Genomic DNA, 27,979 nt, shown 5'->3' with positions numbered 1-27,979 from the left:
GAATGCCAAACCTGCCTCCAAATCAAAAAATAGAAGCTCAACAGCAGATTATGCAATTAACAAAGATGAGAGCTGTGGAAAGAGTACCAATAACAGAACAGGGCAAAGGATTCTACTCCAGACTATTCCTAGTTCCAAGAAAAGAAAAAAGTTGGAGACCTATTCTCGACCTGTCCATCTTAAACACATACATCATTGTCCCAAAATTCAAAATGCTGACCCTACAGCAACTTCTTCCCATGCTGGGCAAGGAGTGTTGGCTGGTAACTCTAGATCTCAAGGAGGCATACCTGCACGTCCCCATTCGACCAAATTGCAGAAGATACCTCAGATTTCTTGCAGTATCAGAGCATTATCAATTCTCAGCATTGCCCTTTGGCTTATCTACTGCGCCCAGAGTATTCACGAAATGCCTGGCATGAGTAATCGCCCACTGCAGACTACAGGGAATCCAAATTTATCCATACCTGGACGACTGCCTGCTACAAGCGGACAACAAAAGCAAGCTGACAACAGATTTACAAAGGGTCATTTACTTGCTACAAGCCCTGGGATACACAGTCAATTCACAAAAGTCAAGGCTGATACCATCCCAAACAAGGACATTCTTGGGCGCGGAATTGGACACAGTAAAACAAATGGCATTCCTAACTGCAGAAAAACAAAAAGAACTCCCTCTTTAATTCTTGGCATTAACAAAACAGAACAAGCTAACAGCAAGAAAAGTTCTGCAGGCCTTGGGCTTCATGGCATCATGCATAATCTTGGTCCCACATGCCAGACTGCATATGAGAAAAACTACAGTGGTACCTAAAGAATTTATGGTCCCAACACAGGCACAGCCTAGAAGCAGAAATACCACTTATCCCATGCCTAAAACAGGAGTTCCTATGGTGGGCTCAAGCATGCCAGTCAAACCCAGGCCTACCCTTCCACAACTTTCGAGCAAGCCAAACCATCACAACAGACGCCTCAGACCTAGGATGGGGGGCACACATGCTGGACAAATGCGTACAAGGATTGTGGACTCAGGACCAGCTACACCTACACATCAACCAAAAAGAAATGCTGGCAGTAAAACTGGCAATCCAAAAATTCAGACCATTTCTCAAAGAAGGCCATTTGATGATAAGGACAGACAACACCACAGTCATGTGGTACATCAACAAACAGGGAGGCACTCATTCATACCCCCTATGCAGAATGACTTTGGACCTTTGGAACCTGGCACTCAGCTACAACATCCAGTTACAGGCAATATTTGTACCAGGAAAGGAGAACACTCTAGCAGACATGTTAAGCAGAACCACCTCGAATGCTCATGAATGGATGCTACACCCGGACATCTTCAAGACCATCACAAAGAAATGGGGAATGCCACAGATAGATCTATTCGCTTCCCCTCTCAATCACCAGCTCAAAAAATTCTGCACAAGGACATTCCACCCACTTGCATGGAAGGTGGATTCGCTCTCCTTCAGCCTGAAAGGTCTGACAGCATATGCATTTCCACCTCTTCCCTTGATACACAGGGTATTACTAAAAATCAAGGAGGAACGTCCAAGGATAATCCTGATAGCTCCGAACTGGCCAAGACAACACTGGTACCCATTGCTGAGGAGCATGTCTCGGGAGAAAATGTGGTCAATACCCCTGATGCCTTTGATGTTAACTCAGAACAACTACAGCATCATGCATCCAAGCCTAAAAACTTTGCAACTGACTGCATGGAACATCACATAGCAGCAACTAATCCAGATCTTTCCCAAAGGGTTAAAGACATTATCCTTGAAGCCCGCAGACCTTCAACAAGAAGGAACTATGCAGGAAAATGGAAAAGGTTTGTCATTTGGAGTACTGAAAGAGGAAAAGATGTGTCGAATATAGATATTGCTAACATTCTGGAGTATTTGGCAGAGCTTCTACATACAGGCCTGTCCTATTCCTCCATCAAGATACATGCATCAGCTATTTCAGCAGAATACAGCTTTGATCCACCTGTCTTTTCACATCCTCTACTCAGGCAGTTCCTCAGAGGGATCAAGAATGTAAAACCTCCTAGGAAACCACCATTGCCAGCATGGGACTTGAACTTTGTACTAGAAAAGTTGACACTCCCTCCTTTTGAACCAGCAGCAACAGCAGATCTACAGCACCTGTCATGGAAAACTGCTTTCCTACTGGCAATTACCTCAGCAAGGAGGGTTTCTGAACTTCAGGCCCTAATGGCAGTACAACCCTTCCTAATCTTCCACCAAGATAGGGTGTCCATGAGAACTAATCCTACATTTATGCCTAAGGTGGTATCCAGAGTGTCTTTAAACCAGGCAATCCACCTACCTACCTTCTTCCCCAATCCACAAAACAGAGGGGAAAGAATGCTGCATACCTTGGATGTACATAGACAGCTACGCTACTACCTGGACAGAACCAAAAGTAACAGAAAAACTGACCAGCTTTTTGTAGCCTTTGCAACAGGAAGGGAAGGAAAAGCAATTTCCAAACAGACAATCTCTAAATGGATAGGAAATTGCATACGATTCTGTTACTCCTTCCATGGAAAACCAATTCCACAGAACATAAGGCCTCATTCTACAAGGGCAACAGCCACTACCACAGCCTTCTTATGAGGAGTGGCAACCAAGGACATTATTGAGGCGGCTACTTGGACCTCCGTGCATACATTTGCCAAGCATTATAATTTACCTCTGTATTCCAGATCCCGAGCAGGGTTTGCCACTGCTGTACTGCAAGGGATCCTAACCACACCATAATTTTTTTTTCTTCCTCCTCCCGTAGTTGGCTATGGTATTCTACCCAGTTGTTATGACTGCAGATGCATCCATGAAGGACATAGTACAGTTTTGTACCTACCATAAATGTAGATGTCCGAACTGGATAGCATCTGCAGTCAGGATTACCCTCCCTCCTTCCCCTCTGTGGTACTCCTAGGGTATTTACCCTCCTAATAGCTAGCTGGTGGGGGGAGTCTCTTATGGTGTATTTGTTTGTATATATGTACATACATGCTTATTTTTTGTGTTTGCCTTCTATCCTTTTGGAAACATTGGCATTTATCCAAAATTTAGCCTTCCAAGAGGGCAACTGGCATCTGGGGCAAGAAACACTGAGGAAAATGGCGTCGGCTGATGCCTTTATACCCGAAGACCAGCAGAGATGACGTCGGGTGGAGTGCGACATCCGCCGAAGCCGGACCCAGACTTTGGAATCCGGCCGACCGAAGGGCTGCCTGACGACAGGGCAACCCAGTTGTTATGACTGCAGATGCTATCCAGTTCGGACATCTACATTTATGGTAGGTACAAAACTGTACTATATACGAGTCTGGTAACTAATTGCTCTGATAGCTAAAGTGGAGGAGGTGTAAACCTTCTTACCCAGTCTCTCTAGAATTTTACTCTCCTTATCAGATGGTAAAATTTGGTTGAAGGAGACAAACATGAAGACTTGTCAGAGGCTACAGAGACAATAGCTGGATACGTAGAAGCACACACAGAGAGAAACTTGCAGTCATCCGGCACTTTGTAAAATCTGTCTGGCTTCTTGGGGGCAGGAGCCTAGGAATCTGGAGACTTAGAGGAGGAGGCAAAGGCATCCAAGAAAGCTGGAAGAACTGGAGGCACTGCAGAGGGTGAAGGGACCTCCATTTGCAAGTCATAATAACTTTTTTGCTCATCAGAAATCTGGGAATAATCCCATTTGAAAAACTCCCTCATTTTATTAATGGCCTCTCCAAAAAAATTTTCTTCAACCAGGGAATCCCCCCCCCATTAGATTCCTCCTCTGGTGATGCATATTCTAGAGGAGAGGTGATTTGGCTAGAATATGCAAGAGAGTTGTCATCAGAAGAAGAGTCATCCTCAGAATCAGTAGAACGAACCTGAGTCCCAATAGCCTGTACAGCGGAAGAAGTGAAGGAAGGAAGGAAGAATGAGAGTAGAGGAAGGCTTCAAGGCCATCAAGGCCTTAATAAGACCTTGGGAAAAAGCATTCCAGTCAGACTGTGAAGTCAAAGGAATGTTGGGATGTTTGTTTTTTCTTGTCATGTCCTTCTGCATGAGGAGGCAAAGAAGAACCCAATGTAGACCTAACATCTGGAGTAGTCAGAGAAGGATCCCTAGTTGAAAATGGCAGGGACATCCCCAGGGTCCTCGAGCACAACAAGCCACGGTTCCCCCATTCTGCCGAAAAGGACGCCTGCATTGCTTTGGACATACTGGGATCTGATTCCTTGGTGGCTTCCAAAGAGGTACCCACTGAAGAACCAGACCCAACCTCCAACCATACCACCGGGTCTTCACTTACCTCAAGGGATGTGTCAGAGGGAAGAGGGGCAGCTGAAGAGGATTCAGGTGTTTGTTTACTCACCTTCCTCTTCAAACTCTGCTCAGCCGAAGGACCCTCGGAATCCTCCATAACATCTTTAGCCAGACTTTTAAGTCAATGATTTTCCAAGTAGAGATTTAAAGTCAAAAGTGACCTATGAAAAGTGTTAGGCACAGAGGCCTGACAAATGGAACAGGATTGATAGTCGTGACTAGGCCTAAAACAGAAAAGACAGAAGTCATGGCTATCTTTATGCGGAATCTGCCTTCCACACCTGCACTTTGCCCTTCCTGGATGATATGAACAATAACCAAAGGCAGTAGCAAGAAAATAAATCCCCAGTGGGGCACTTATCTGAAGCTGGCAGCAACACATGGAATCTGATGGCAGACCATACGTGTAGGAGTCAGCCTTCCAAATGGTGGCAGAAAAGTTCTGAGGACGGTACATGTGGCCATCCTTTTATGGCTGACATTGTCAAAGCATACATGTGACATCCCATATACTGGCGGTGGCTAAAAGCTGTTGTGTACTGTTTGGATGTCAGGTCGTAGGGCAGAAGACAACCCATATGTAAAGAATACTGCAGCACTGACTAGAAGGACATCTATCAACTACTATAGTTCTGCATAAGGCTTCTGTACAGCAGCACTTTGGGGACAGACATCTTCTCTTGCCTTGAAACAACTGCCTCTCTACACCTTTTGTCCCATTCCACTGATGCTGAGGAGGCAGCAAAAAGCAAGGATGAAGGGACCCAGGAAGGCATTAGATGTTATGTGATCCTATCTCGCCTACATTCTGTACTGATGGGCTCGGAGCCAATCCCTCGGCTCCGACTCGGCACGCTATGCTATAGAGCGAGGCCTCTTATTGGCTGAGCTATTTCTTATCCCAGGATGCAGCACCACTAATCCCCCAGATCTCGTTTGCCGCTTACAAGCTAGGACGTGGTCTCAAACTTGGCTGGGCTAAGTACTGTTTATTCAGACTTTTCCTGTCAGAAAATTTGTTAAATTGAACCCAAAAGCTGTTTTAACAGCTATCGTTGTTGTACGAGTGTATTTGAATTTTTTTGTTGTGAGAATTGTGTTTTTTCGTTAAGGGAAGGTTTCCCGTTTAAGTTAGAGGGGCCTTCCCCTATTCTAGCTAGCGTTTTGTGTTTTACTGGTCAAGTACCTGCTTAAGTTAGAGGGTCTTGACCCTCAATTTATGTGTTTTTGTGCTACTAGTTCGTGAACTGTTTTGTGTAAAAAAAAACTTTAAACTTTGATCTTATTTCTTAGTTTTCTGTGATTAATCTGTTTCCCTAGGTAGTCAAAATGTCTAAGGAACATAGACCCTCCGGGTTTAAAAAGTGCGCGAGGTGTGGTTATAAGATGTCCATAACGGACGACCACTCCTCGTGCATTTATTGTTTAGGCGCCAAGCACCTACAAGAGTCATGTAGCGTGTGTCACGCCTTCTCAGAAAGGGTCCTCCAGGAGAGGAAAAACAAATTAATCCTTAAAGGGTTGATTAAGCCATCCTTCGAGGAGGCTTTATCTTCTTCTCCCTCTCCTTCAAAGAAAAGCCGGCTCCGACCAGTCTGTCGGAACCGACTGCCAAAAAACCTAGGCAGGCTTCTCCATCGGCTCCACGGACTTCGGAGCTGAGGGCGGAACGGTCTGCCTCGATGCCTCCAGTCTCAACCCCTCTGGTTTCGGAGCCGAGGACTGGGGCATCGAGAGGCGGGTCACCTTCATCGGCTCCACTGATATTGGAGCCGATGAGGGTTGCCGGCTCAGACTCTTCCCCTTCGGCGCCGAAGTCCTCATCAGCACCGAGGGAAATTGCCTTGAGATCTCCCTCGGAACCGATAATAGTAGAATCCATTCGGAGCCGGTCCCCTAGTCCTATGGAGCCGATGGAGAAATCGGTTCAGACCCGATCGATATCATCTAGATCCTCTAAGATGTCTGATTCGGACATCGACAGGGTGCTCCTAAGACTCTTCCAGTCTCCGGTGTTCCAAAAGTTAGTTTCGGCTCCAGCCCATTCGGCTTCGGAGCCGATGGTCCACCCTGCTACTATGGTTCCTCCTCCAACAGCCTCGGCACCGTTGGAGCCGGTGCTGGTGGAACCGGTGGAGGTTTTAGGGTCGGGCCCGACCCTTACTCCAACTCCGGCTCTCGAGTCGGAGTTCTGTACGCGGACTTCTTCTGTCGGCCCCGGGGGGATGCTTCGGGACTGATGTTTTCGGTCCCAAGCCTTCCTCTCGAAGGCCGGCTGCGGGAGTGCCGTCTACCATCGTGGCCACGGAGGTGGGACCCTCCCAGGATTCTGGTGGTCCCGCCTTCAGGGCTATGAGGAGTGCGTTAGCCAAATCATCTTTGGCTACCTCCACGGTCTCCCCAGCTCCTTCCCTGCATACCGAGACTGGGTCTTTGGCAGTCCCTCTGTCCTTAGACAGCGGAGCCCCGGGGCCTGAGGTTACCCCCACTGGGGTTTCCCCCCCTCCTGGAGGTCCTTCTGAAGCTTCTTCGGAGGAACCCCCCAGGAAAAGATCGTGCAAGAGGAAGCACGTGGACTCCCCTGATGAGTCTCTTAATCAGACACTGATCTCGATGATGCAGAAGGGTCCCCTAAGTCGTCCTCAGATGATGTCTCCTTTGCAGACATCCTGGAAGCCCTTAAACAACGAGGCGGCTGGCAATCCAAACCCCCTTCTGCTGATGAGTCGGTGTTCCTTAAGGCCTCCGGGGCTCAGCCCTCCGCCTCCTGGGTGTCTCCGCCCTTCGACGAGCTCTTGGATTTGATCTGTCGAAGGGCGCGGGAACACCCAGACTCTGTGGAACCGGTGCCTGCTCGTCCTAATAAGTTCCTCTCAGCACCCCTGAAAAGAGTTCCTAACTAAAGGTGTGGCTGTAGATGCTTTGGTGGTGGCATCTGCTACCCAGCAAGATGTAGCAGAGGCTTCGACGTCCGTCCATCCTCCTAATAAGGAGTCTAGGAGCATGGATCGGTACGGTAAGCGCACCCTAAGTTCAGCGGCCTTTACATTAAGGTCCTTGAACTACCTTACGCACTTTACCAGATTTCAGAGGGATCTGATTAAAGAACTTTCCAATACCCTCTTGGGTAACCTGCCTGAGGAGCTGGCCCAGACGGTTGGCTCTCAGCTGGCTACACTGTCGTCCATTTCAAACTTGTCCATGAGGCTCATTTCTTATGCGGCCGAAGGGGCTAGTAGAGCGGCGGGTACAGGCATTGCTCTACGGAGACAAGCCTGGCTCCGCCTGTGTCATTTCGCGGAGGCCTTTAAGTCTTCATTTGCCGATGCCCCCTTTGATGGGTCCTCCCTGTTTGGACCCAAGGTAAAGGACACACTCACCCACTGCGAGCAGGAGGGTAAGACTTTGACTGCCGTAGGGGCACGATTTTCCACTCCCTTTCGGCCTTACCCCAAGGCTAAAAGAGGAGGGAAAATGTGGTTCCGTAGATCTCAGAAGTCTTACCCCTCTCAGCAGGATGATCCCCCTTCCAGAGGGAGGGGAGGGGGAAATTCTTCCGGAAGACGGCGTCCCAGAGGCGGCAGAGGCCCTCGCAACACTGGAGACCGCAAGTCCTTTCGTGGCTCTTCAGCCTTTCACAGTCCCTGAGGGATTGCCCGACTGTGCAGCTCCGGAGCCAGTCGGGGGTTTTCAAGCACCTAAAAGCCTGGGAAGGTATCACTCAGGACCGATGGGTGCTTCGAATTATCGCCGGAGGTTACACCATCCCTTTCTCTCACTCTCCACCTCAGTCCAAAAAAATCCCGGACCCGCCACCCAGTCAACGGGAAACTGCAGCCTCAGAAGTTTCAAAGCTGCTGCAAAAAGGAGTCATCCAACCAGTCCCCGCAGACCAGATCGGATTAGGGACTTACTCAAGATTCTTTTTGGTGCCAAAAAAGACCGGGGACTTGAGACCCATTTTGGACCTCAGTATTCTAAACCGTTCAGTCAGAAAGTCCAAGTTCCGAATGGTCACCCTACAAACCATTCTCCCATTGCTGGAGAAAGGTGTTTGGATGTGCTCCATAGATCTCAAGGACGCTTATTACCATATCATGGTACATCAAGCGTCCAGGAGACATCTGCGCGTCAGCCTAGGAGGCAGTCATTTTCAGTTCCGCGCGCTGCCCTTTGGTCTCACCACAGCCCCCAGGGTGTTCAACAAGTGTTTGGCGGTCGTGACTGCTCACCTGAGAAGTCTAGGATTCCAGGTGTTTCCGTATCTAGACGACTGGCTCCTAACTGCCACCTCCAAGCATCTACTATTGCGGAGCCTACAAGCCACTATATCACTGGGCAATTCCCTTGGAATCACCTTCAATTGGCCAAAGTCTGTGTTGCTGCCATCTCAGCGCATAAGATTCATAGGGGTAGAGATAGACTCAAACCAAATGCGGGTCTATCTACCTACAGACAGAATACAAACCATACAGTCTCAAGTTCGAGCCTTACTTCCCAGATCCAAAGCCCCAGCCAGAATGGTCCTGCAACTATTGGGATCCATGTCCGCCACGGTTCTTCTAGTTCCCCTTGCAAGGTTGCACATGAGAATTCTCCAGTGGCTTCTTTCAGCTCAGTGGTCCTTTCAGGAACTCCCTCTCAGTCACCTCATATGGATCACGGAAACCTGCAAACGGGACCTTCGCTGGTGGCTAGTGCCCTCCAATTTGGATCAGGGACGACCCTTTGCTCCACCTTCTCCTGCAGCCACTTTGACCACGGACGCCTCCCAGATGGGGTGGGGGGGGGCATTCCCTGGGCAGGTCAGTCCAAGGCAAATGGCACCCAAAAGAGACCCTACTTCATATCAACATCTTGGAAATGAGGGCGGTGCTTCTGTCCCTTCAAGCCCTTCACGATTACCTCCCTCAGGGCGTGATTGCCCTTCACTCAGACAACATGTCAGTTGTCTGGTACTTGAACAAACAGGGAGGGACCAGATCCTATCCTCTTTGCAGAGAGGCCATGAGGGTTTGGGAATGGGCAGTGTCGACCAAACGCTTCCTAGTGGCTACTCATATCCCAGGCAAGTCCAATGTGATAGCCGACAGACTGAGCAGAACCATCCTCTCTCCTCACGAATGGTCTCTGAACATCACGGTTGCAAATCAGATTTTCAGCAAATGGGGAGTTCCATGTTGCGACCTCTTCGCGACTCCTCTAAATGCGAAGTGCAAAAAGTTCTTCTCCCTCACCCCGGCTCCAGGGAAGAGCCCCATGGATGCACTAGCCCGTCCTTGGCCCACTGGCTTGCTCTATGCCTTCCCTCCAGTTCCTCTCCTTCCCAGGATGATCCAAAAGGCATCTCTCTTGGGGAGCAAAATGATCTTAGTTGCTCCTTACTGGCCTCGTCAAGTATGGTTCCCCTATCTTCGGAAGTATGCTCTGGAAGGTCCATGGTTCCTGGATCAGATCCCAGACCTTTTGGTTCATCAGTCGGGACTATTCCACCAGTCCCTTCACACCTTAAAATTGACGGCTTGGCTCCTCCTCTTCCGACTATAGTCAGGAGTCATACATTGGATCCAGAAGTTGTACACATCTTATCTTCGGCCCACAAGTCTGCTACAAAGAAATTGTATTCTAGCAAATGGAAAAGATTTGCTATTTGGGCTCAACTCAGGGGCCTGGATCCCATCACTATTCCCGTATCAGAGGTACTAAAATTTTTAACTTCTCTTTTCAATCAAGGCTCTTCAGTCTCTACCATCAAGGTTCAATTGGCAGCTATTTCCAATTTTCATGAATCTATAAACCCACCTTTAATGAGCAACAGATTGTGTAAGACCTTCTTGAAAGGTGCTGCGCTTTTAAGACCTCCGATTTCTCATCCTGCTCCTCCATGGGATCTCGATGTGGTGTTACGCCTTAACTTCCTTTCCCTTCGAACCGGCAGCGACATGTGATCTAAAATTTCTATCGTGGAAGACTGCTTTTCTGGTGGCGATTACTTCTGCCAGAAGGGTTTCAGAGCTTCAAGCTTTGTCTGTGAAACCTCTGTACTTGGTTTTTCACAAAGACAGAGTATCTCTCAGGCCAAATCCTTCCTTTGTCCCTAAAGTTTGTTCCAGTTTCTGCCTACAACAATCATTAGAACTTCCAGTCTTCTTTCCGAAATTTTCTAACAAAGCGGAATTCATATTCCACACATTAGATGTCCACAGGCAGCTGCGTTTTTATTTAGATAGGACCAAACAAACAAGGAAAACAGATCAATTGTTTGTATCCTTTGCAGACAATAAATTGGGCAAAGCTGTCACAAAGGTCACTATTGCCAAATGGATCAGGGACTGTATTACTCAAGCTTATTCTTATTCTAACAAAGAGCTTACCACCTCTGTCAAAGCTCATTCTACAAGGGCTATGGCTACTTCGATAGCATTTCATTCTAAGCTTGCCATTAGTGACATTTGTGCTGCGGCTACATGGTCTTCCCCGCAAACCTTCATTTCCCACTACAAATTGGATGTGGCATCTAGAGGACGAGCTTCATTTGGTTCCACAGTGCTCAGGAGTGTTTTCCAATGAGCCACCCAGGATTTAGGTGCTAGGGACGCTGTCCCATCTGTACAGAATGTAGGCGAGATAGGATCACATAACATCTTTTAGTTGTGTACTTACCATAACTTTAGATGTTTGGGATCCATCTCGCCTACATTCCCAATAACCCACCCTCCTTCCCCCTGCCTTGGAGATCAGAGGATATCAGAAGGTCCGAGTCCTGTTGTTTCATCTTGAAACATCTAACAATGTTATATAAACAAGTTGTGCATGTGTGCATGAATGCGGACAAACAAGATCTGGGGGATTAGTGGTGGTGCATCCTGGGATAAGAAATAGCTCAGCCAATAAGAGGCCTCGTTCTATAGCATAGCGTGCCGAGTCGTAGCCGAGGGATCGGCTCCGAGCCCATCAGTACAGAATGTAGGCAAGATGGATCCCAAACATCTAAAGTTATGGTAAGTACATAACTAAAAGTTACGTATTACTGGCCAGTCAGCATTTGCTGCTTTTGCTATTTCATCTGGCCCAGAGAATGCCATTCAGACTTTCACTGTTCAGAGACCAGCTCACAAAGATATCAGATACTCTGTTATAATGGCTCAGGGTCACAGTTTGGATGAACTGAGTTTAATCTCTCTCTCTCTTGTCGGAAGCCATATGCAGGATTACAAGGGAGGTCAGGAAGCCCAACACAACAAAGTTGTTATTCTCCATTTGTAGTGTAGAGTAAAAGGCCAGAAGCCAGCCCAAGCAGAGCTGCCCATGGTGCTGAAATATTTATCAAACCCTTTCTCATCAGGTCTCCTACTGTCTGTGAAGGTGCTTGTTGCCGCTGTCTCAACTTGCTCATTGATATATCTGCCTGTATTGAACAGTGACCTGTTGAGAGGTCCTGCACCCACTTACAATAACCATTCCACTTCTATGGGACCTGAACTTTACACTAGAGAAGCTCACCTTGAAGCACCTTTTACTGGCAGCTGTGTTGATATGATCCTGGACTGTAGCACTGTTGGTGATCATTACTCTAGCTGACAGGATTTCTGAGCTACAAGGTCATATGGACAAAGAGTAGTTCACAGTTGTGCACATGAAGGGGGTTAGGCTTAACACTGCATCATACTTAATGACAAAGGTGGTTTTAGAATGTTTTCTAAACCAGTCCTTCCATTTACCAGTATTCTTTCCCAAACCTGAAAATAAGGAGGAAAGTAAGACGTTCTCATTTAGTTTAGATACGACTATAACAAGGGAAAGGAATGTATGTAGACAAACCAGCTGTTCCTCCTCTTTGTACCCAGTAAGAAGAGCAAACCAGTGATAATCAGACCTTATCTGTCTGGCTGATTGTATTAACGTATGCTGTATGAAACACAATAAAACATTGCACTGCCAGGCAAAGGCTTATTCTTTGGGGCGGGGTTGCTGTCATGTTAGCTGTCATATTTAAATATATTTGAGTCTAGAACATTTGTTAGACACCTGTTTAATCTTCTATCAATATGTTTTCCAAACACTGTATATGTTGGATGTTAATCTAGAAGCAGAGAGCAGGATTTGGTGCAGAAATCCAACAGGGTCTTTTCTAACTGTGGGTAGCTTTGTAGTGACTTCCTTCACCACTGGGGGGGGCCTTTGCTTTGAGAATCTTTCCATATGCAAGAATTTACACTGCAGCAGTGATCCATATGAGGATCATAGCACATATGGGTGATAAAAGTCACCATAGCAATAGATGTCTTAATAAGGTCGTTGTTGCAGTACAGGCTGCTTCCCACCATTCCCTAATGAATGTCTCCTGCAAAGCGCAACTGTTACTTTTACAGTTGCAGATGGAGGGAGGTGCTATCTTCATGGCATTATCCCCTTTACCTTTTGTCTCCTATACATGCACTACCCTTTCATCAGGGGTGTATGCAGTAAGGCTGGAGGTGGGATCCTGCAAGGCCGTCAGAGTTCTTCTACTCCCTTATTTACTTAGTTACCCTACTGGGAAATTTCTGTGAACAAGAAAATGCCTCATCTCTTCACCTGGCAAGTTATGCTTTCTCACATTGCTAAAAAAGAGCAGGAGATGGTACAGGCTGGCTGCCTTTCTTATGCCGGAGTACAGGCTTGCATCTTCGGATTGGGGAGGGGCCTCTTCAATCTGGGGATACAGGCATGAATCCTCACGTTGAGGAAGATCTGGCAACTGCCTGACATCCACAGAGCTCTAGGAATTGGGTCAGGAGGGCAGATGTCCACCTATTGCATATTCATTCCTATATGTAAGGAATTGTACTGCAACAATGATTCTGCTCGACCACATACTGTTATTTTAAGGTTGTCAGAGAACCGTAACCTGTGGAAAGGATGGTTTATTGCATGTTACTCGGATTTATTGAGACGTATAATCTGTTTTAAGACCGGCTACATGGTATTACATGAGATATGGGCTTGCAACTGCTCTGTACTAAATGTCTCAGACTTTGAGCTGAACTAAACAGGGGGGGGGGTTGCAGTGTGCTCTTTCACTGATTTCTCCAATACCTTTTCTACCACTGACTATTATGTCCTTTTAAGGCTAACAGATTTAGGTGTTGTGTCTTTGAGTGTAAGATGGTTTCATAGGTTTGTTGAGGGCTGAAGCCAAAGGATTACATGGCAAGATGCACACTCGGAAATGTTATTTGCTGAATGGAGTCCTGTAGAATTCAATATTGTACCTGTTGGTTTTTCTGTCTTTGTCAGTAATATTAACTATGATAGACAAATGTTGGCCTAGAACACTGATGATTCAGCACTGTTGACATCATTGGTGCTTGCAGTAAACAGCAGTCTGGTTTTACTGCATTTGTACAGTGCAGTGTACAGTTCTGGTTGTATGCTGAGTTCATTTAAGACTAAACTCCAGTCCTCTCTAATAATTTCCATATAATGATCTCATGTTGGTTTTCTTCTGAAAGTGTCACCTTTGTCAATTAATCAGGGCATTGTATAACTCTGAGCTAAAGTCTTGATAAATATTTACTGTGTGAAGAAAAGTCTTAAGTATTCAGTTTGGCAGCTTCTGCAGAATAAACTATTAATGTTAAGTTGTCAATCTCGCCTTCATTCTTGCTTGATGGGTTCGGAGCCGATCCCTCGGCTCCGACTCGGCACTTGCTTTAGCTCGAGAACTCCTTTTACCAGCTCAAGGCAGCCCCATATCCCATGATGCAAGGCAGGAAGTACCCAGATCTCGTTTGCCGCTTGGGAGGTCTTCTTTACCAGCTCCTGGTAAGTAATTCACTTTGTGACATTTAAGCCCCTTTTACTTAAAACTTTTTATATTTGATAGTTTAACTTTAAACTTAATTTTTCTGACAGAAATCCCTGTCTCTTTTAAATTTTTTAGTCAGTTAATTTCTTTCCCATCCCCCTGTTAGGGTGTGTGTGTTGGTTTATTTTACTATATCCCCTTTGGGATTAATTTAATTTAATTGGACTGGTGTGTGTGTGTTTTTTGGGCACCATGTCTAAAGAGAGGGTTTCAGGTTTTAAGAAGTGTGACTCGTGCTGTCAGAAGATGTCTCTGACAGACGGTCACACTTCTTGCCTGTACTGTTTAGGCCCTCTTCACCTGCAGGACTCCTGTGCTATTTGTCACTCCTTCAGCCAGAGAGTCCTGCAGGAGAGAAGGAATAAGTTGATTCTGAGGGGTCTAAGTCGGCCCCACAAAAATCAACAAAATCTGCCAAGACCCAGGCTTCTGGTTCTAAGCCTGTGGCCTGGGCACCGACTCGTAGAGTCGAGATCGCCCGGCTGGAGCCGATTCTGGATCTACTAAGCCTTCGCGCCGATGGCTATCGGTGCCGAATCTGCTTTGACCACTGTGGGGTCGGTTCCGACCGGCTCCGACACCCACGCAGACGGCATCGGTGTCGGCCCGATCGGCTCCGACACCCATGTGGCAGGCATCGTGTCGGCTCCGATCGGCTCCGACACCGTTATTTGGTGGCTGTATCGGCTCCGGCTGGAGCCGATACATCGAGGCGTTCTGCCGGCTCCGGGAAATCGGTGCCGACAGGATCAATAATATCGGCTCCGATGGCCCCTTCCAGGGAGAGGTCGAGGTCTCCTTCCTTGAGCCGATACTTCGCCCGCCTCCCTCTTCTATCGGAGCGGAGCCATCGGAGCCGATCTTCAAGGTCGCCCAGGTTGTCAGACCATGACCTAGAGAGAGTGGTCAGTAGATTGCTCAAGTCACAGGTACTGGCCCAAATGCTACACAGTCCGTCTCAGCAGACGACTGTTGGTCCACACCCCGTTACAGTTCCTCCTTCAACTCTACCCCAGAGTTTGGAGTTGGAGTCTTCGGCAGGGTTACTGCTACGGCTGGAGGACGGATACCCCTTCTGTTCCTTCAGCCCCTACTCTTATCTCCTCTTCTTTAGAGGGATTCGTGGTCGGGCTTCCATGGTCTCCTCCGAGGGGTGAGTGGCATCGGACCCTTGTCCAACCCGCTCTTCCCTTGGAGCCTCGGCCTTGGTGAGCTCGGCTCCGACATCTGCCTCGGAGACTTCCCTTCGGTGGCCCCTGGAGTTCCTAGCTCTTCGGAGCGGGTCTCTCGGACCTGCCTGGGAGGGGAGCATTCGAGGTGATGAAGAGTGTACTGGCCACTGGTATCAGTCAGCAGTCTCTTCCCGTAGCTCCTCCCTCTATTGTACCTGTTGACATCTCTGCCACTTCTCTTGCTACAGGACCCAGAGATCCTCCGCCTCAGGTTTCCCCATTGGGAATTTCCCCTCTTCCGAGGATTCTCCTGATGTTTCGGGAGATCCTCCTAGGAAGAGGACTTGTAAGAGGAAGCATGTAGACTCCCTGAGTCTGTCACTTCGGATACTGACTTTGATGAGTCAGAGGGATCCCTAGATCCTCTCTGAGGATGTCTCCTTCTCAGACATCCTAGAACTTCTGAAACAGAGGGAAACTGGCCTCCAACAATCCCTCTGAGGATGAGTCAGTATACCTAGAGGCGTTTGGATCTCGGCCCTCCACCTCCTGGGTGTCTCCGCCTTCGACCCCTTATGCAGGTTATAGCACGAAGGCGTGGACAGCTCCTGACTCTGTAGAGCCAGTCCCTAGGAGGCCTTCTAAATTTATAACTGCCCCTAGTGACAAACAATTCCTTACAAAGGGTGTCCCGCTGATGCCATGGTGGTAGCTGCGGCCACCAAAAGGAACTTGCAGATCCTTCCGTGCCCGCCCATCCTCCTAATAAGGACTCTAGGACCATGGATAGGTACGGCAAGCGGATGTTTTCCTCAGCGGCCTTTGCTATGCGTCGCTGAATTATCTTTGTCACTTCACCAGACTCCAGAGATATCCTGAAGGAGCTGGGAGAAGTAGTTCAGGATCCTACAGCTGCAGGGGCCCAAGAAAAGATTGCTTCGCAGCTAGGAACCCTCAATTCCATTGCTAACTCCTCCATGCGGCTAATATCTTATGCTGCTGATGGAGCGAGTAGAGCCGCAGGCACAGGTGTGGCTCTTAGACGCCAAGCCTGGATGCGGCTATGTGATTTTATGGATCCCTTTAAGGCGTCCTTCACAAATTCTCCCTTTGATGGGTCAGCTTTGTTTGGCCCTCAGGTGAAGGAAACCTTGACCAGGTGTGAGCAGGACGGCAAGACTCTTTCTGCTGTTGGAGTCCATTTTTCCACCCCTTCTAGGCCTTATCCCAAAGGACAGAAAGGTGGGAAGATGTGGTTCCGTAAATCCCAAGGAGTCACGCCGGATTCACGTGGTCAGTTTACCCCTAGAGGCAGAGGGGTAACAACAACAGACGCTCTAGAGGCAGAGGGGGTCCGAAGAACCAGGGCAACAGGGAGTCTCTTCCTGAAAAGCCTTTTCAGCATCCCTGAGGTGTTGCCCGGCTGTCCCTCCTTGGAGGCAGTCGGGGGAAGATTATCACTGTACCCAGAAGCCTGGCATTCCCTCACTCAAGACAGATGGGTACAGTCGATCATATCCAAGGGTTACATAATTCCTTTCGAGGAAAGTCCTTCCCCTCAAGTTCCTTCCAGATGTACCACCCGGTCTAAGGGACATTGCAGAGTTAGAGATCGCAAAACTACTGCAAAAAAGAGCCATTCAGCCAGTCACAATAGACCATTCAGAGCCCGGAATCTACTCAAGGTTCTTTTGGTCCCAAAAAGACGGGAGACTGGAGACCAATATTGGATCTCAGCAGACTCAACAAGTCTGTCAGGAAGACAAGATTCCGAATGGTCACTCTTCAGTCAATTCTGCCCTTCTTACAGAAGGACAACTGGATGTGCTCAATAGATCTTCAGGATGCGTACTATCACATCAAAATTCACAGACGCCCCAGGAGATTTCTCCGCTTTCGGCTGGGGTCCAGTCATTTCCAGTTCAGAGCCCTGCCCTTTGGTCTCACTACAGCCCCCAGAGTGTTCACCAAATGCATGGCAGTGGTCACGGCTCACCTGAGACGCCAAGGATTCCAGGTGTTTCCGTATCTCGACGACTGGCTCCTGTCAGCCACCACCAGGCATCAGCTTATACAAGCCAGGGATTACACAATAGACCTTTGTTCTCATTTGGGCATCTCAGTCAACTACGAAAAGTCATCCTTATCGCCCTGCCAGTCTATTACCTTCATAGGCGCAAACTTAAACACTGTTCGGATGTCAGCTACCCTTACAGAACAAAGAGTTTCAGACATTCAGACTCATGTCAGGATCATTCTGGCCAGCAAAAGGTACAGGGCAGAGTGGTTCTAAAGGTATTAGGTCTTATGGCTGCGGCCATCACTCTTCTTCCCGTGGCTCGATTCTACATGCGCCTCCTTCAGTGGATGCTGTTCACACAGTGGTCATACCAGCAACTCCCAATGCGTCACCAGATTCTGGTGACACAAACATGCAAAGAACATCTTGCTTGGTGGATCACATCGTCTCAGGTTCACCAAGGCAGGTGCTTTGTACCTCCGTCCCCGATAGCCACTGTCACCACGGATGCCTCCCTGATCGGGTGGGGGTCATTATCAGGGCAGGATGGTTCATGGGACGTGGCAACCGTTCGAGTACCATCTGCACATAAATGTCCTGGAGATGAGAGCAGTGCTTTTAACGTTGCAAGCCCTCAACGACTTTCTTCCTGTAGGGACAATTGCAGTCCACACAGACAACATGTCTGTAGTTTGGTATATCAACAAACAGGGCGGAACCAAGTCCTACCCCTTGTGTCGAGAAGCGCTCAGACTATGGCAATGGGCGATCTCCTCTCATCGGTTTCTGGTAGCAACGCATATCCCTGGGAAAACCAACATTATAGCGGACAGATTGAGCAGAGCTATTCTCATGCCTCACGAGTGGTCTCTCAAGCAATCCATAGCGGAAGAGATTTTTCTGGAATGGGGTCGTCCATGTTGCGATCTTTTGCTACTCCCCAAAACAGCAAATGTCCAGACTTCTTCAGCCTCTTCCCTCTATCAGGCCATCCCCAGAGACGCTCTGACCCAGGATTGGCCCCAGGGACTTCTTTATGCCTTCCTCCATTTCCTCTGATCCCTCAGGTGATCCAGAAAGCTACCGCTTGAGAGCCAAATTGATTCTCATTGCCCCTTACTGGCCTCGACAAGTTTGGTTCCCGTTCCTCCATCGTCACCTTTTGGTGCAGCCGTGGCATCTGGACCCAGTGCCAGATCTTCTGATTCACCAATCCGGTCAGCTGCACCGGTCAATCCCTTCTCTCAACCTCACAGCATGGTTGCTCCACTTCCTTCCTTAGCCAGGCTTCCTTTGATCTCTAACCCAGTTAGAGATATTATAGTAGCTTCACTAAAATCCTCTACCAGGAGGATTTACACAAGCAAATGGAAACGTTTCTCTTATTGGGCTAAGGCCCAAAATATTGACCCTTTTACTGCCCCTGTTCAGGCAGTTCTGGACTTCTTAGCAGAGATTTTCCATGCAGGCTCCTCTTCTTCCACAGTCAGAGTTCAGTTGGCTGCTATTTCTAATTTTCATGTCGGGATAGCAGATCATAATATTATGTCCCATAGACTCTGCAGGGCCTTTTGAAAGGGATTTTTCTACTAAAGCCTCCAATCAGGAATCCTCCTCCTCAGTGGGATTTAAATTTAGTGCTGACATCCTTGATTCTTCCCCCCTTTGAGCCAGCTGTTTCTTGTTCCCTGAAATATCTTTCTTGGAAAACTTTATTCCTAGTGGCTATTACATCTGCCAGGAGGGTGTCTGAACTTCATGCTCTTTCTGTTCGACCCCTATTTGATTTTTCACAAAGACAGAGTATCTTTGAGAACTAATCCATCATTTTTACCTAAGGTCGCTTCAAAAACCAATCTGAATCAATCCATTGATCTCCTGTATTTTCCCTAACTATTCAGATAGAGCTGAACAAAAGCTACATTATCTTGATGTCCACCGTCAGCTTAGATATTATTTGGACAGAACAAAAAAATTTAGGAAATCTGATCAACTTTTTATTTCCTATGCGGATAATAAAAAAGGCCTTCCTGTTTCTAAAGTGACTTTGTCCAGATGGCTTTCTTCGGTCATCACTGAAATTTATACGATCAGGGGAAAACAGCTGTGCTCAAAACCTAAAGCACATTCAACTAGGAGTTTAGCTACTTCTACAGCCTTTCAAGCTAGACTACCTTTAGACACTATTTGTGCAGCGGCCACTTGGGCCACTCCTCACACTTTTGTTTCCCATTACAAATTGGACTTGGCCTCCAGGGACAGAGCCAGTTTTGGCTCTACAGTCCTCAAGAGTTTGTTCCATTGAGCCACCCAGGATAGAGGTGCTAGGACGGTCCCATCAAGCAAGAATGAAGGCGAGATTGACAACTTAACATTAAGTTATGTACCTACCATAACGCTCCATGTTAGTTGTCTTCTCGCCTTCTTTCTTGACCCTCCCTCCTTCCCCCTGGCCTGGACAGACCTTGTATAAGAAACTATAATGCTAAAGACCATTAGACCTGGTCCTTTTTTCCATCTGTAAGTTTCTTCTTCCTTTGGGAAGTATTGTTTATGCTTGGTGTTATTGCCCTTTTGTCAACAAACGAGATCTGGGTACTTCCTGCCTTGCATCATGGGATATGGGGCTGCCTCGAGCTGGTAAAAGGAGTTCTCGAGCTAAAGCAAGTGCCGAGTCGGAGCCGAGGGATCGGCTCCGAACCCATCAAGCAAGAAAGAAGGCGAGAGAAGACAACTAACATGGAACGTTATGGTAGGTACATAACTTCTTATTCTATGACTCATGGTTAAAGTTAGTCAGAAGCTGTTCTTTCTCTTATGTACTATTTTGTAGCAGGTTTTCTACACTGTGATGTCTACTTCTCAGCTTGCCAAACTCAAGTTAATATATTGCAAAACTGGTAAGTTTCCACCAAAAGCTTGTGGGGTGGGGTGGAGACATCATTGTTGTTCCCTTAGAAGGGTGAGTTGTCTCAAGGTGAGTAGCAGATTTAAGATATTTCATCCATCTACTGTTCTGTACTTCTGTGTCCTTCTGTCTTAAAGCTATTACAGTGTTATGTTCCCCAGTTTAAGTCCACAAGTGGATTTCTGCTCAGTGCTGAAATTCAAACAGGTTTAAGGATGGTACTTTTTATGCCAGCTGCATGGAACTCTCTTCCTGATATCAAAGATAACTCATTAACATCTGCTGGCAGTGAGTATATGAGGTGTCACATTCCTGACTACCAGCAGGCTGGACAGCAGTTAGTTGGACTGCAGAATGAATATAAATGAGGGAATAAATAAGAGTAAAACGTTATATCCAACAAGCAAAGCACCTTTCAGTTGATGTAATACTTTGCTCACATTGAAACTGCCCAGTTGTAACATTGAATGTCACAGTACCACCTGATATAGCATGTCTATATTACCTTATCGAAAAACTTCTTCATTGAACACCTCTTCGCTGACTGATAACAGCGAACACTCAAATCTCCAAACAGCCACTTCAGTGAATTTTTTTCCCAGGGGAAAAAAATCGCTTGGCCAACCAAAAACCAAACTTTCAAACCCTACAAAGTGGGGGCTGTGCCCAACACACAAACTCTAACTAATTATACCAACTCCAAGATCACACTACAGTGGGGGAAAGGCAAATTCCTGACAGCAACCAAGGCCCCTGGGAAAAAATTAGCTGAAATGGCCATTCAGAGATTTTTGAGTTCACTGTTTATTGGTTGGCTAAGAGGCGTTCAATGAAGATGTTTTTCGATAAGGTAATATACACCCACTATAACTGTATCAAGTTACAGTAAAGAAAAAAGCACTGGGGTGTGGTGTACCTTTCAAATGCTGTAGGCTTGAATGAGAGAAGGCAGCCCACAGGACTGGTGGCTCCTGCTATAGTGAAGCAGCAAACAGTACGCTTTAAGTGTGTGTGACCTTCTTGCCATATTAAAAATAATGGTATCAGTAAAACTGGAATGTCCATGTGGAGTTAGTGCTCTCTTTCTTACTAATCCTTACAATGTTTTTTCTATGATGGTGTGTGTGTGTGTGTGTGTGTGTGTGTGTGTGTGTGTGTGTGTGTGTGTGTGTGTGTGTGTGTGTGTGTGTGTGTGTGTGTGTGTGTGTATTTTAATCAGCATTATTCTGAACATGTTAGAGGCAGGACATTGTTCCTTTCTCTGAACATGTTAGAGGCAGGACATTGTTCCTTTCTCAGCCATGGTCTGTTTATAGCAATTACAAGCATAAGTTGTCAACAAAAAATGCTTAACACAGCTGCTTCAGATATAAATTACCTGCAGTTAAGTAGACGTTCCATACAGTATTGATATTAAAAAATAAAAATCAGTCATTAATATGAGTGCCCACAAGGCCATATGATAAATGTCAGTACCTGGTACAGTAAATAACTTCACTCATATGTAATGTGCAAAAGAGAAAAACTTAATTCAGAGAGTAAATTAATTTTTAAGAAGCTCATCTCATTTAAGTCTTGAGTGTTTGTCTGCTGTCCTACATTGAGTAATGATATTGGCAATGATTATTCTTGTTTACCTCTTTTTATTCATTACTGTATAAGTGATTTACTTTAGAGGTTACAGCTTTTCACTTTATCTTCTATACCTAGTGAGTGTCTTTTTTTCAACACATGCTGTCTTATGTTTGCTATGTTGCAATCTCTACTGCCTTCCTTATTTGTTTTATGCATTTTCTGATAGTACTTGTGGAGTTTTTCTTCTGGGCCATCCACTGAAAGTGGATCTGATGAAGTTGAAGCAGCCTGGTAGTAAGAATAAAATTAGAATGATCTGCTTTACCATTTGCTAGCAAAGTAGGCAGACAAGGTCAACCAAGATGAAGTTTTCTGCCAGCCCTAGCTAGTAAAGGAACTTCCTGAATAGATAGGTCAGTGTATTAGTGGGATGAACTTGCGCAATTCTACATTTTGACAGTAATACACAAGGCATCGTTCATGCTACAGCAGAACTCCAGTGTTTATTTGCTAGCCAGGTGACTGAACTGGTACAAGACACTGTTCAGCTAATACCCAGAATTCTTGTAGACTTGCACATCTTACTGACAATGTAATTCCTTGCTTTTAAGTTAGTAAACACAAAAATGCTAGTCATTTCCAGAATTTTTTGTGTTTAACAAGAACATGGTAAAACATGAAAAGAAGTTAATGTCTATGATGAGTTTTAAGTTCATTTTGATAGCGAGTAAATAGTCTGAAATATAGCCAAGTTTATTCAAATAATGTACTTCATGAATGTATCTATGCTGTCTTTTGGCATCATGTCCTAGTTCAGATGAAAACTTTTTTTTTCTAGTTTTGGATGAAAACTTAATTTTGTCATCCATTTACAGTAACTGCTTTTGCCATATGTTTTGTACATTGTACTGAACATCCAGTTAGACTAATATTCAGTACAGCTTGCAGTAGTTTTTTTCTTTATGGTGATTATTGCACTGTTAAGAAAAGTCTGTGGTTACTTACCTATGTTAACTAAATGGAAGTATAATTGCATAACTTAAGAAGGCAGGTTTCAGATCCTGCAGGATGTACTTTTTATTTACCATTCTTATCTCCGTAATATCATGTGAAAGCTGACATTCCCCTTAAACCTTACATGATGCTATAGGAAGAACTGATTTGAGTTTTAATATATTTATAATTTCAAACATTTTGGGGAAAAATTCACAGGAAGTGCTAGTTCCAGTTGCAATTAGGGATAAATCCTAACTACGTCCCAGGCAGTCCATTAGGGTTGCCATCTTTTCACATACGCAAATTGGGATAATTTTTGCTGAAATTTGAAATTTTGCAATACCACCCATGCCCAAAACCAGTGAGAAGGACAAGGTATCACTTTTGTGCCCAAATAAAAGTTCATTCTTGTGGAACTTGAGTTGTTTAGGTTATGTTATATAATAGTGTTGTTTTTCCAGATACAAAAATATATGATTTAAGCAACTAGCATGGGAAACTTATGAAATATTTTTGGCTTTGAAATCGCAGGACATTTGCCTTTTTCATGTTTGTCTTAAGGACATAAGTGCCCAAATAGGAACTGTCCTGTGTAAAGAGAGACACACATAGTAACCCTACAAATCCACACTTAATTAGTGGTTGTAGTACCTAACTGAGCTGGTAGAGAAGGATAGGCATGCCTATCCTGGAAGGAGGAGGAGAATGTGATGCTAGCTACACATGGTCACAGTCACGTGAAGGAAGGACAGAGATGTAAATGTATGGCCTGGTGGGTGGGCATTAGGCTTACCAAGCTTGTTCCTTGTTGAACAATCTAGTGCAGGTGTGTGGAAGCATCCTCTCATCTGAGGAAGGCCTCATGACCATCTGTGGTAATGTGGATCTCTCTTCCCCCAGCCAAAGGTTCTGTTAACTAATTACAGATGCTCTAATTGCCAGGAAACTTATGAGGGCATAAAACACCCTCATGGTTACCTGAATAGTGTATCCCTTTAGATTCAGGCACCTCTTGCTCTGACCCAGGGTGAACCTCCCAGGTAAGTGAGTAAATGGACTGCTTTTGACTGGGCCAGTAAGCATGGAACATAAAACACAGGAAGAAACATTTACAGGAGGCAAGTCTACAAATAGCAAACAGAATTATAATAAAGATAAATTCTAGTAGTGAGAGGATATGAGTAATATCTCTCACTTCCACAAGGGGTGTTCCTCCTAGCAGCCTTTCCCGAGGCTTGAGTACAAGCGGTGAGCTCCCCAGTCTTTACTAGAGAGTTATCCCCAGAGTGTGTGCAAACCCTACCCTCCTACTGAGAGAGGGAGCAGGCAATGTTCCTTCATTCTTCCACCTCCCTGCCCGACTGTTCCTGTGCTGAAGCCACTAATCAAACACTGGTTGCCCGGGTTGCAGTTGGGAATCCATCCCCAGCACCATGGCGCTACGTACAGTTCAACAAGACAGTAGAGAAACAAAGTGATATTATTTACTGGATTAAAATGTCTGGACTATATCTCTTGTGCTTATTGTGGGGCAGAGGCCTTGCTACTTAAACTGAAGTTGTACACACAGAGATTATATTTAATAAAGGCTGTAACTATAGGTTGCACCAGTACTTGTGCACCCATCCTGACTCATCTGTTGTAGACGTCAAGCTTATCATAGGCCTTTACAGATGTATACAAAAAAAGTAGACAGTTAAGAGTTTGAACTATCATATCTGAAATACTGTGACTTAGCTTCTGATAGCATTACAAGTTGTCTCTCTAAGCTAAAACAGATTTAGTAAATGAAAAGGTGAACAACAGCTCAGAAAGAAAAAGTTAAAACCTGTAAAGCACAAAAAATTAAATAGATGAAGCCTTTGTAAAATTCCAAATTGAATCTTTAACAATTTAAAACCCCATAGTTAATATGATACAAACCATGCAGATGTTTAGAATAGTGAATATGAGTTAACAAAGCACAAGACTGTGTAGAGCTATATCAGATATTTGGAACGGAGTATATTGAATAAACGAGATATAACATGATACAGTTGTATCAGACTGTGCTGATGTTAGTGTCTGTAAATTATAATCAAATTAAATGTGATAAAAGTAAAAACAAAGGAAAGTGAAATCAATTATGCCACTGGTAATACAGAAATTCAAAAATGTAAAGGAGCAGTGTTGAAACTGAAAGTGAGCACTAACAAACTGAAAGAAAATTGTAATGAATCCTGGTACATGTTAGACACGGGCAAAATTGTAGCTAGGATCAGGCGAATGTAGGGCAGTTGCCACAGGAGAAAGCAGTTGGAGTACGATTAGCATTGTAGAAAATGTGCCAGTCAGTCATGTCTCGCAGTCATTTAAGCAGCTGTGATCTTAAATGCCATTCATTTAGTCAGCTTTATGGATTTTGTTAGGGGTGTGAGTACATGTAAGCCCTTGCAAATGCAAGGCTGCATGTAGTATTGGTGATCATTTAAGCAACTGTGATTAAATTATTTGAATGACTGCTTGTACGGTGTACGTGTCTCTGTTTCTGTATGCACCTGTGCATTTGAGTGTGTTTGTGTTAGGAAATGTAGCAAGTAGCTGGTTTAGTTCTTTGCTACAGTTTATGAAAGGGTGTTCAAATGTGGTGCATTACAGCAAACATATCAGATAAGTTCTTTGTCTCTAGAGGATCTATTTTTATGTTCTCAGTTTTTTCAACTCTGGGGATTTTTCTTTTCAGTCATCAATGTCTGAGTCTTCTTTTTTTGTCCTATACTCTGGTTGAAGGGTGTTCAAATTGAGGCATTGCCCAGGGTACCAATTGACTTTGCTACAGCTCTGGATCTTGGCAAATAATCTGTTTGGTGGTCCATCTGACCATCAGATATCCATGCAGTACATTTCATTTTCCTAGATGACAGCTCAAGACAGTCCAGACATCTCAGCTGATGTAATATACAGTCAGTCTTATTGTGAGCTACATTGTGAAAGCAGACAATATCAATTAGCAGTAATCCATCAGTTTTTATGAAAAATGGAACTTAGTAACTAGAAGCTTTCTAAAATGCAGAGTAGAATTAAATAATCCAATCCATTTCCTTCTGATAGCATTGCAGATTTGTAGTGCAAACCCAAAAGAGATATTTGTGTGTCAGATTCTGTTCTGGATGAAACATGTTCCTCATGTGGCTTTACAGAGCTGACTCTTCTGCTTCAAAGTACCAGCTTCTTATTTAAGACGACATATGTTAACAGTAAATGTAGTCATCAGCAGTATTTAGTCTGTCATGCTGAAGTGTTGTGTAATGTATGTGAACAGCTACATATATTGTCAATGACCATTTTGGCTTGTAATAGCAGAATGTTTTGTATTGCGGTATATCATGACTCTTGCATTGCATTACTCACTTCACAGTTTGGATGGGGCTCACATTGCATCTACTTTGGAAAATGATTTTTGTTATGGAATAAAATTTGCATTATAGGTGAATATCTTCATAGTTATTTACTCTTTTGGTTACACACCATAAAGAAGGATATTATTGCAGTTTCATGTACATATTTATTATGACTGTACATGGTGTTTCATGACTGTAAAAGAAAGTCATGATCCCTGTGGTATCACATAACCAGTGACATAGTTGCATTCCATAATTACCAACAATGTTAACTGTCCATCCCTTAACTCTTGTCCTCTGCAATAATGTGTGCCATCTGCGGAGGTAGTCTGCAACCCTTTGATTCAAGTATAATCTCATCCCATTATTCACTGATGGGGTCTGACAGTGGTACATTAATTCAGTCTTAGACCTCCCCTCCAAACACACACACATCAGTTGCAAAAAACTCCAGATGTTTCCATTTGGGAGAATTGTCCACAAAATACTACATGCTACAGATGACCAAGAGAAGCATTCTTCACTGCTCCGGGTGTATTGCAAGGATTTTGGAACTTGTGCATTTCGACTAAAGGGAGGGATAGTAATTAAAAAAGCTTTGTGATCCATCTGGTGTTCTATACATTACTTGAACATAAATCTGTCAGACTTTGTAATTCAAAAATTATATTACTGAAAATGTCATTGTGCAGCACAAAACTATAAACAATGGATTAATATTAGCATACCATCTGTGTTTCACATAAATTTTGCTTACACTGCTGTTTGTAAAATAGAACTTGCTGTAAGTTATTCTACTTATATTAACACCACTACCTCTTATTGTTTATAGGTACAGTCTTAGAGTATGTGCAACTGTGTGTAAACAATATCCAAGTTTTGCCCAATCTCACACTTCCTTTCTTTTACATTTACATTTCAGAATCTTGACTGTATCACAAAGTATGTACAATCATAAAGATCAGTACTTCATACAAAATATCTATAAAATAAGCAGCTTTCCTTCATTAAACCGTTTATAACTGCTGCTCTAAGTTGTAAGAATGGCATTTCTTTTTTTTTTTTTGTCTGGTTTCAAAAACATAGTTACCCATACAGCACTTTTTCTGAAACCATTGGTATTGTACTCAGAACTTCCTGCAACAGATCCATATTTTTAATCTGCTATACGGAGAATTCATGCGATGTGAATCAGCTCTTATTTGCTGTAGTCTTAGTGTATCTGAAGTGCAGATTGGTGTTGTGAATAACTGATGCCTGTTCCATGAGGAATTTATGGACTTCAGAAATAAGTTGCTACAATTTATATTTATTTTTTTTTATAGAAATGGAGACCATGTTAGAAGCAATATGTATGTGCCCATACTGCAGGTTGTCTTAAAGGGAAATGTATTTTTTCTTTCACCCTTAGATTTGCAGTTTAATGAGAGGAGGGATAGCTGAGAGAGGTGGAATTCGGGTGGGGCATCGCATCATTGAGATCAACGGACAAAGTGTGGTGGCGACTTCCCATGAGAAAATAATCAAGATACTAAGCAATGCTACAGGCGAGGTAAGAGAATTCATTTTTTTAGAGCTGTTGTTCTTGAAGTAAGGGCAGATCATAGATAACTAGTTGTGTTTATAACCCAGTTTTAATATTTATTTATCTGAGCTTCCTGGATTAATGACAGCATGGCTTAACCACCAACAGTTTAAAGCCATGTGCAACCATCCTGTTTTTGTTGTTTCTTGACAA

General features: G+C 44.9%; 1 protein-coding gene across 2 annotated transcripts in view; it reads left to right on the top strand.

Annotated features, from left to right (window-relative positions):
* APBA3 (amyloid beta precursor protein binding family A member 3) overlaps window positions 1-27,979 on the top strand; it is a 675,569-nt gene that overhangs the window by 542,494 nt on the left and 105,096 nt on the right. For both annotated transcript variants that reach the window (XM_044053886.1, XM_044053885.1), the window contains exon 10: window positions 27,653-27,793. In XM_044053886.1, coding sequence (XP_043909821.1) covers window positions 27,653-27,793 — 141 coding nt within the window. The remainder of the gene's footprint in view (window positions 1-27,652; window positions 27,794-27,979) is intronic.

This window comes from Protopterus annectens, chromosome 13.part0 (genome assembly GCF_019279795.1).
Source record: "Protopterus annectens isolate FY-2018-M chromosome 13.part0, PAN1.0, whole genome shotgun sequence".
Classification (NCBI taxonomy): Eukaryota; Metazoa; Chordata; order Ceratodontiformes; family Protopteridae; genus Protopterus; species Protopterus annectens.
Note: the sequence above shows the minus strand (reverse complement) of the source record. Positions and strands in the feature narration are given on the sequence as shown.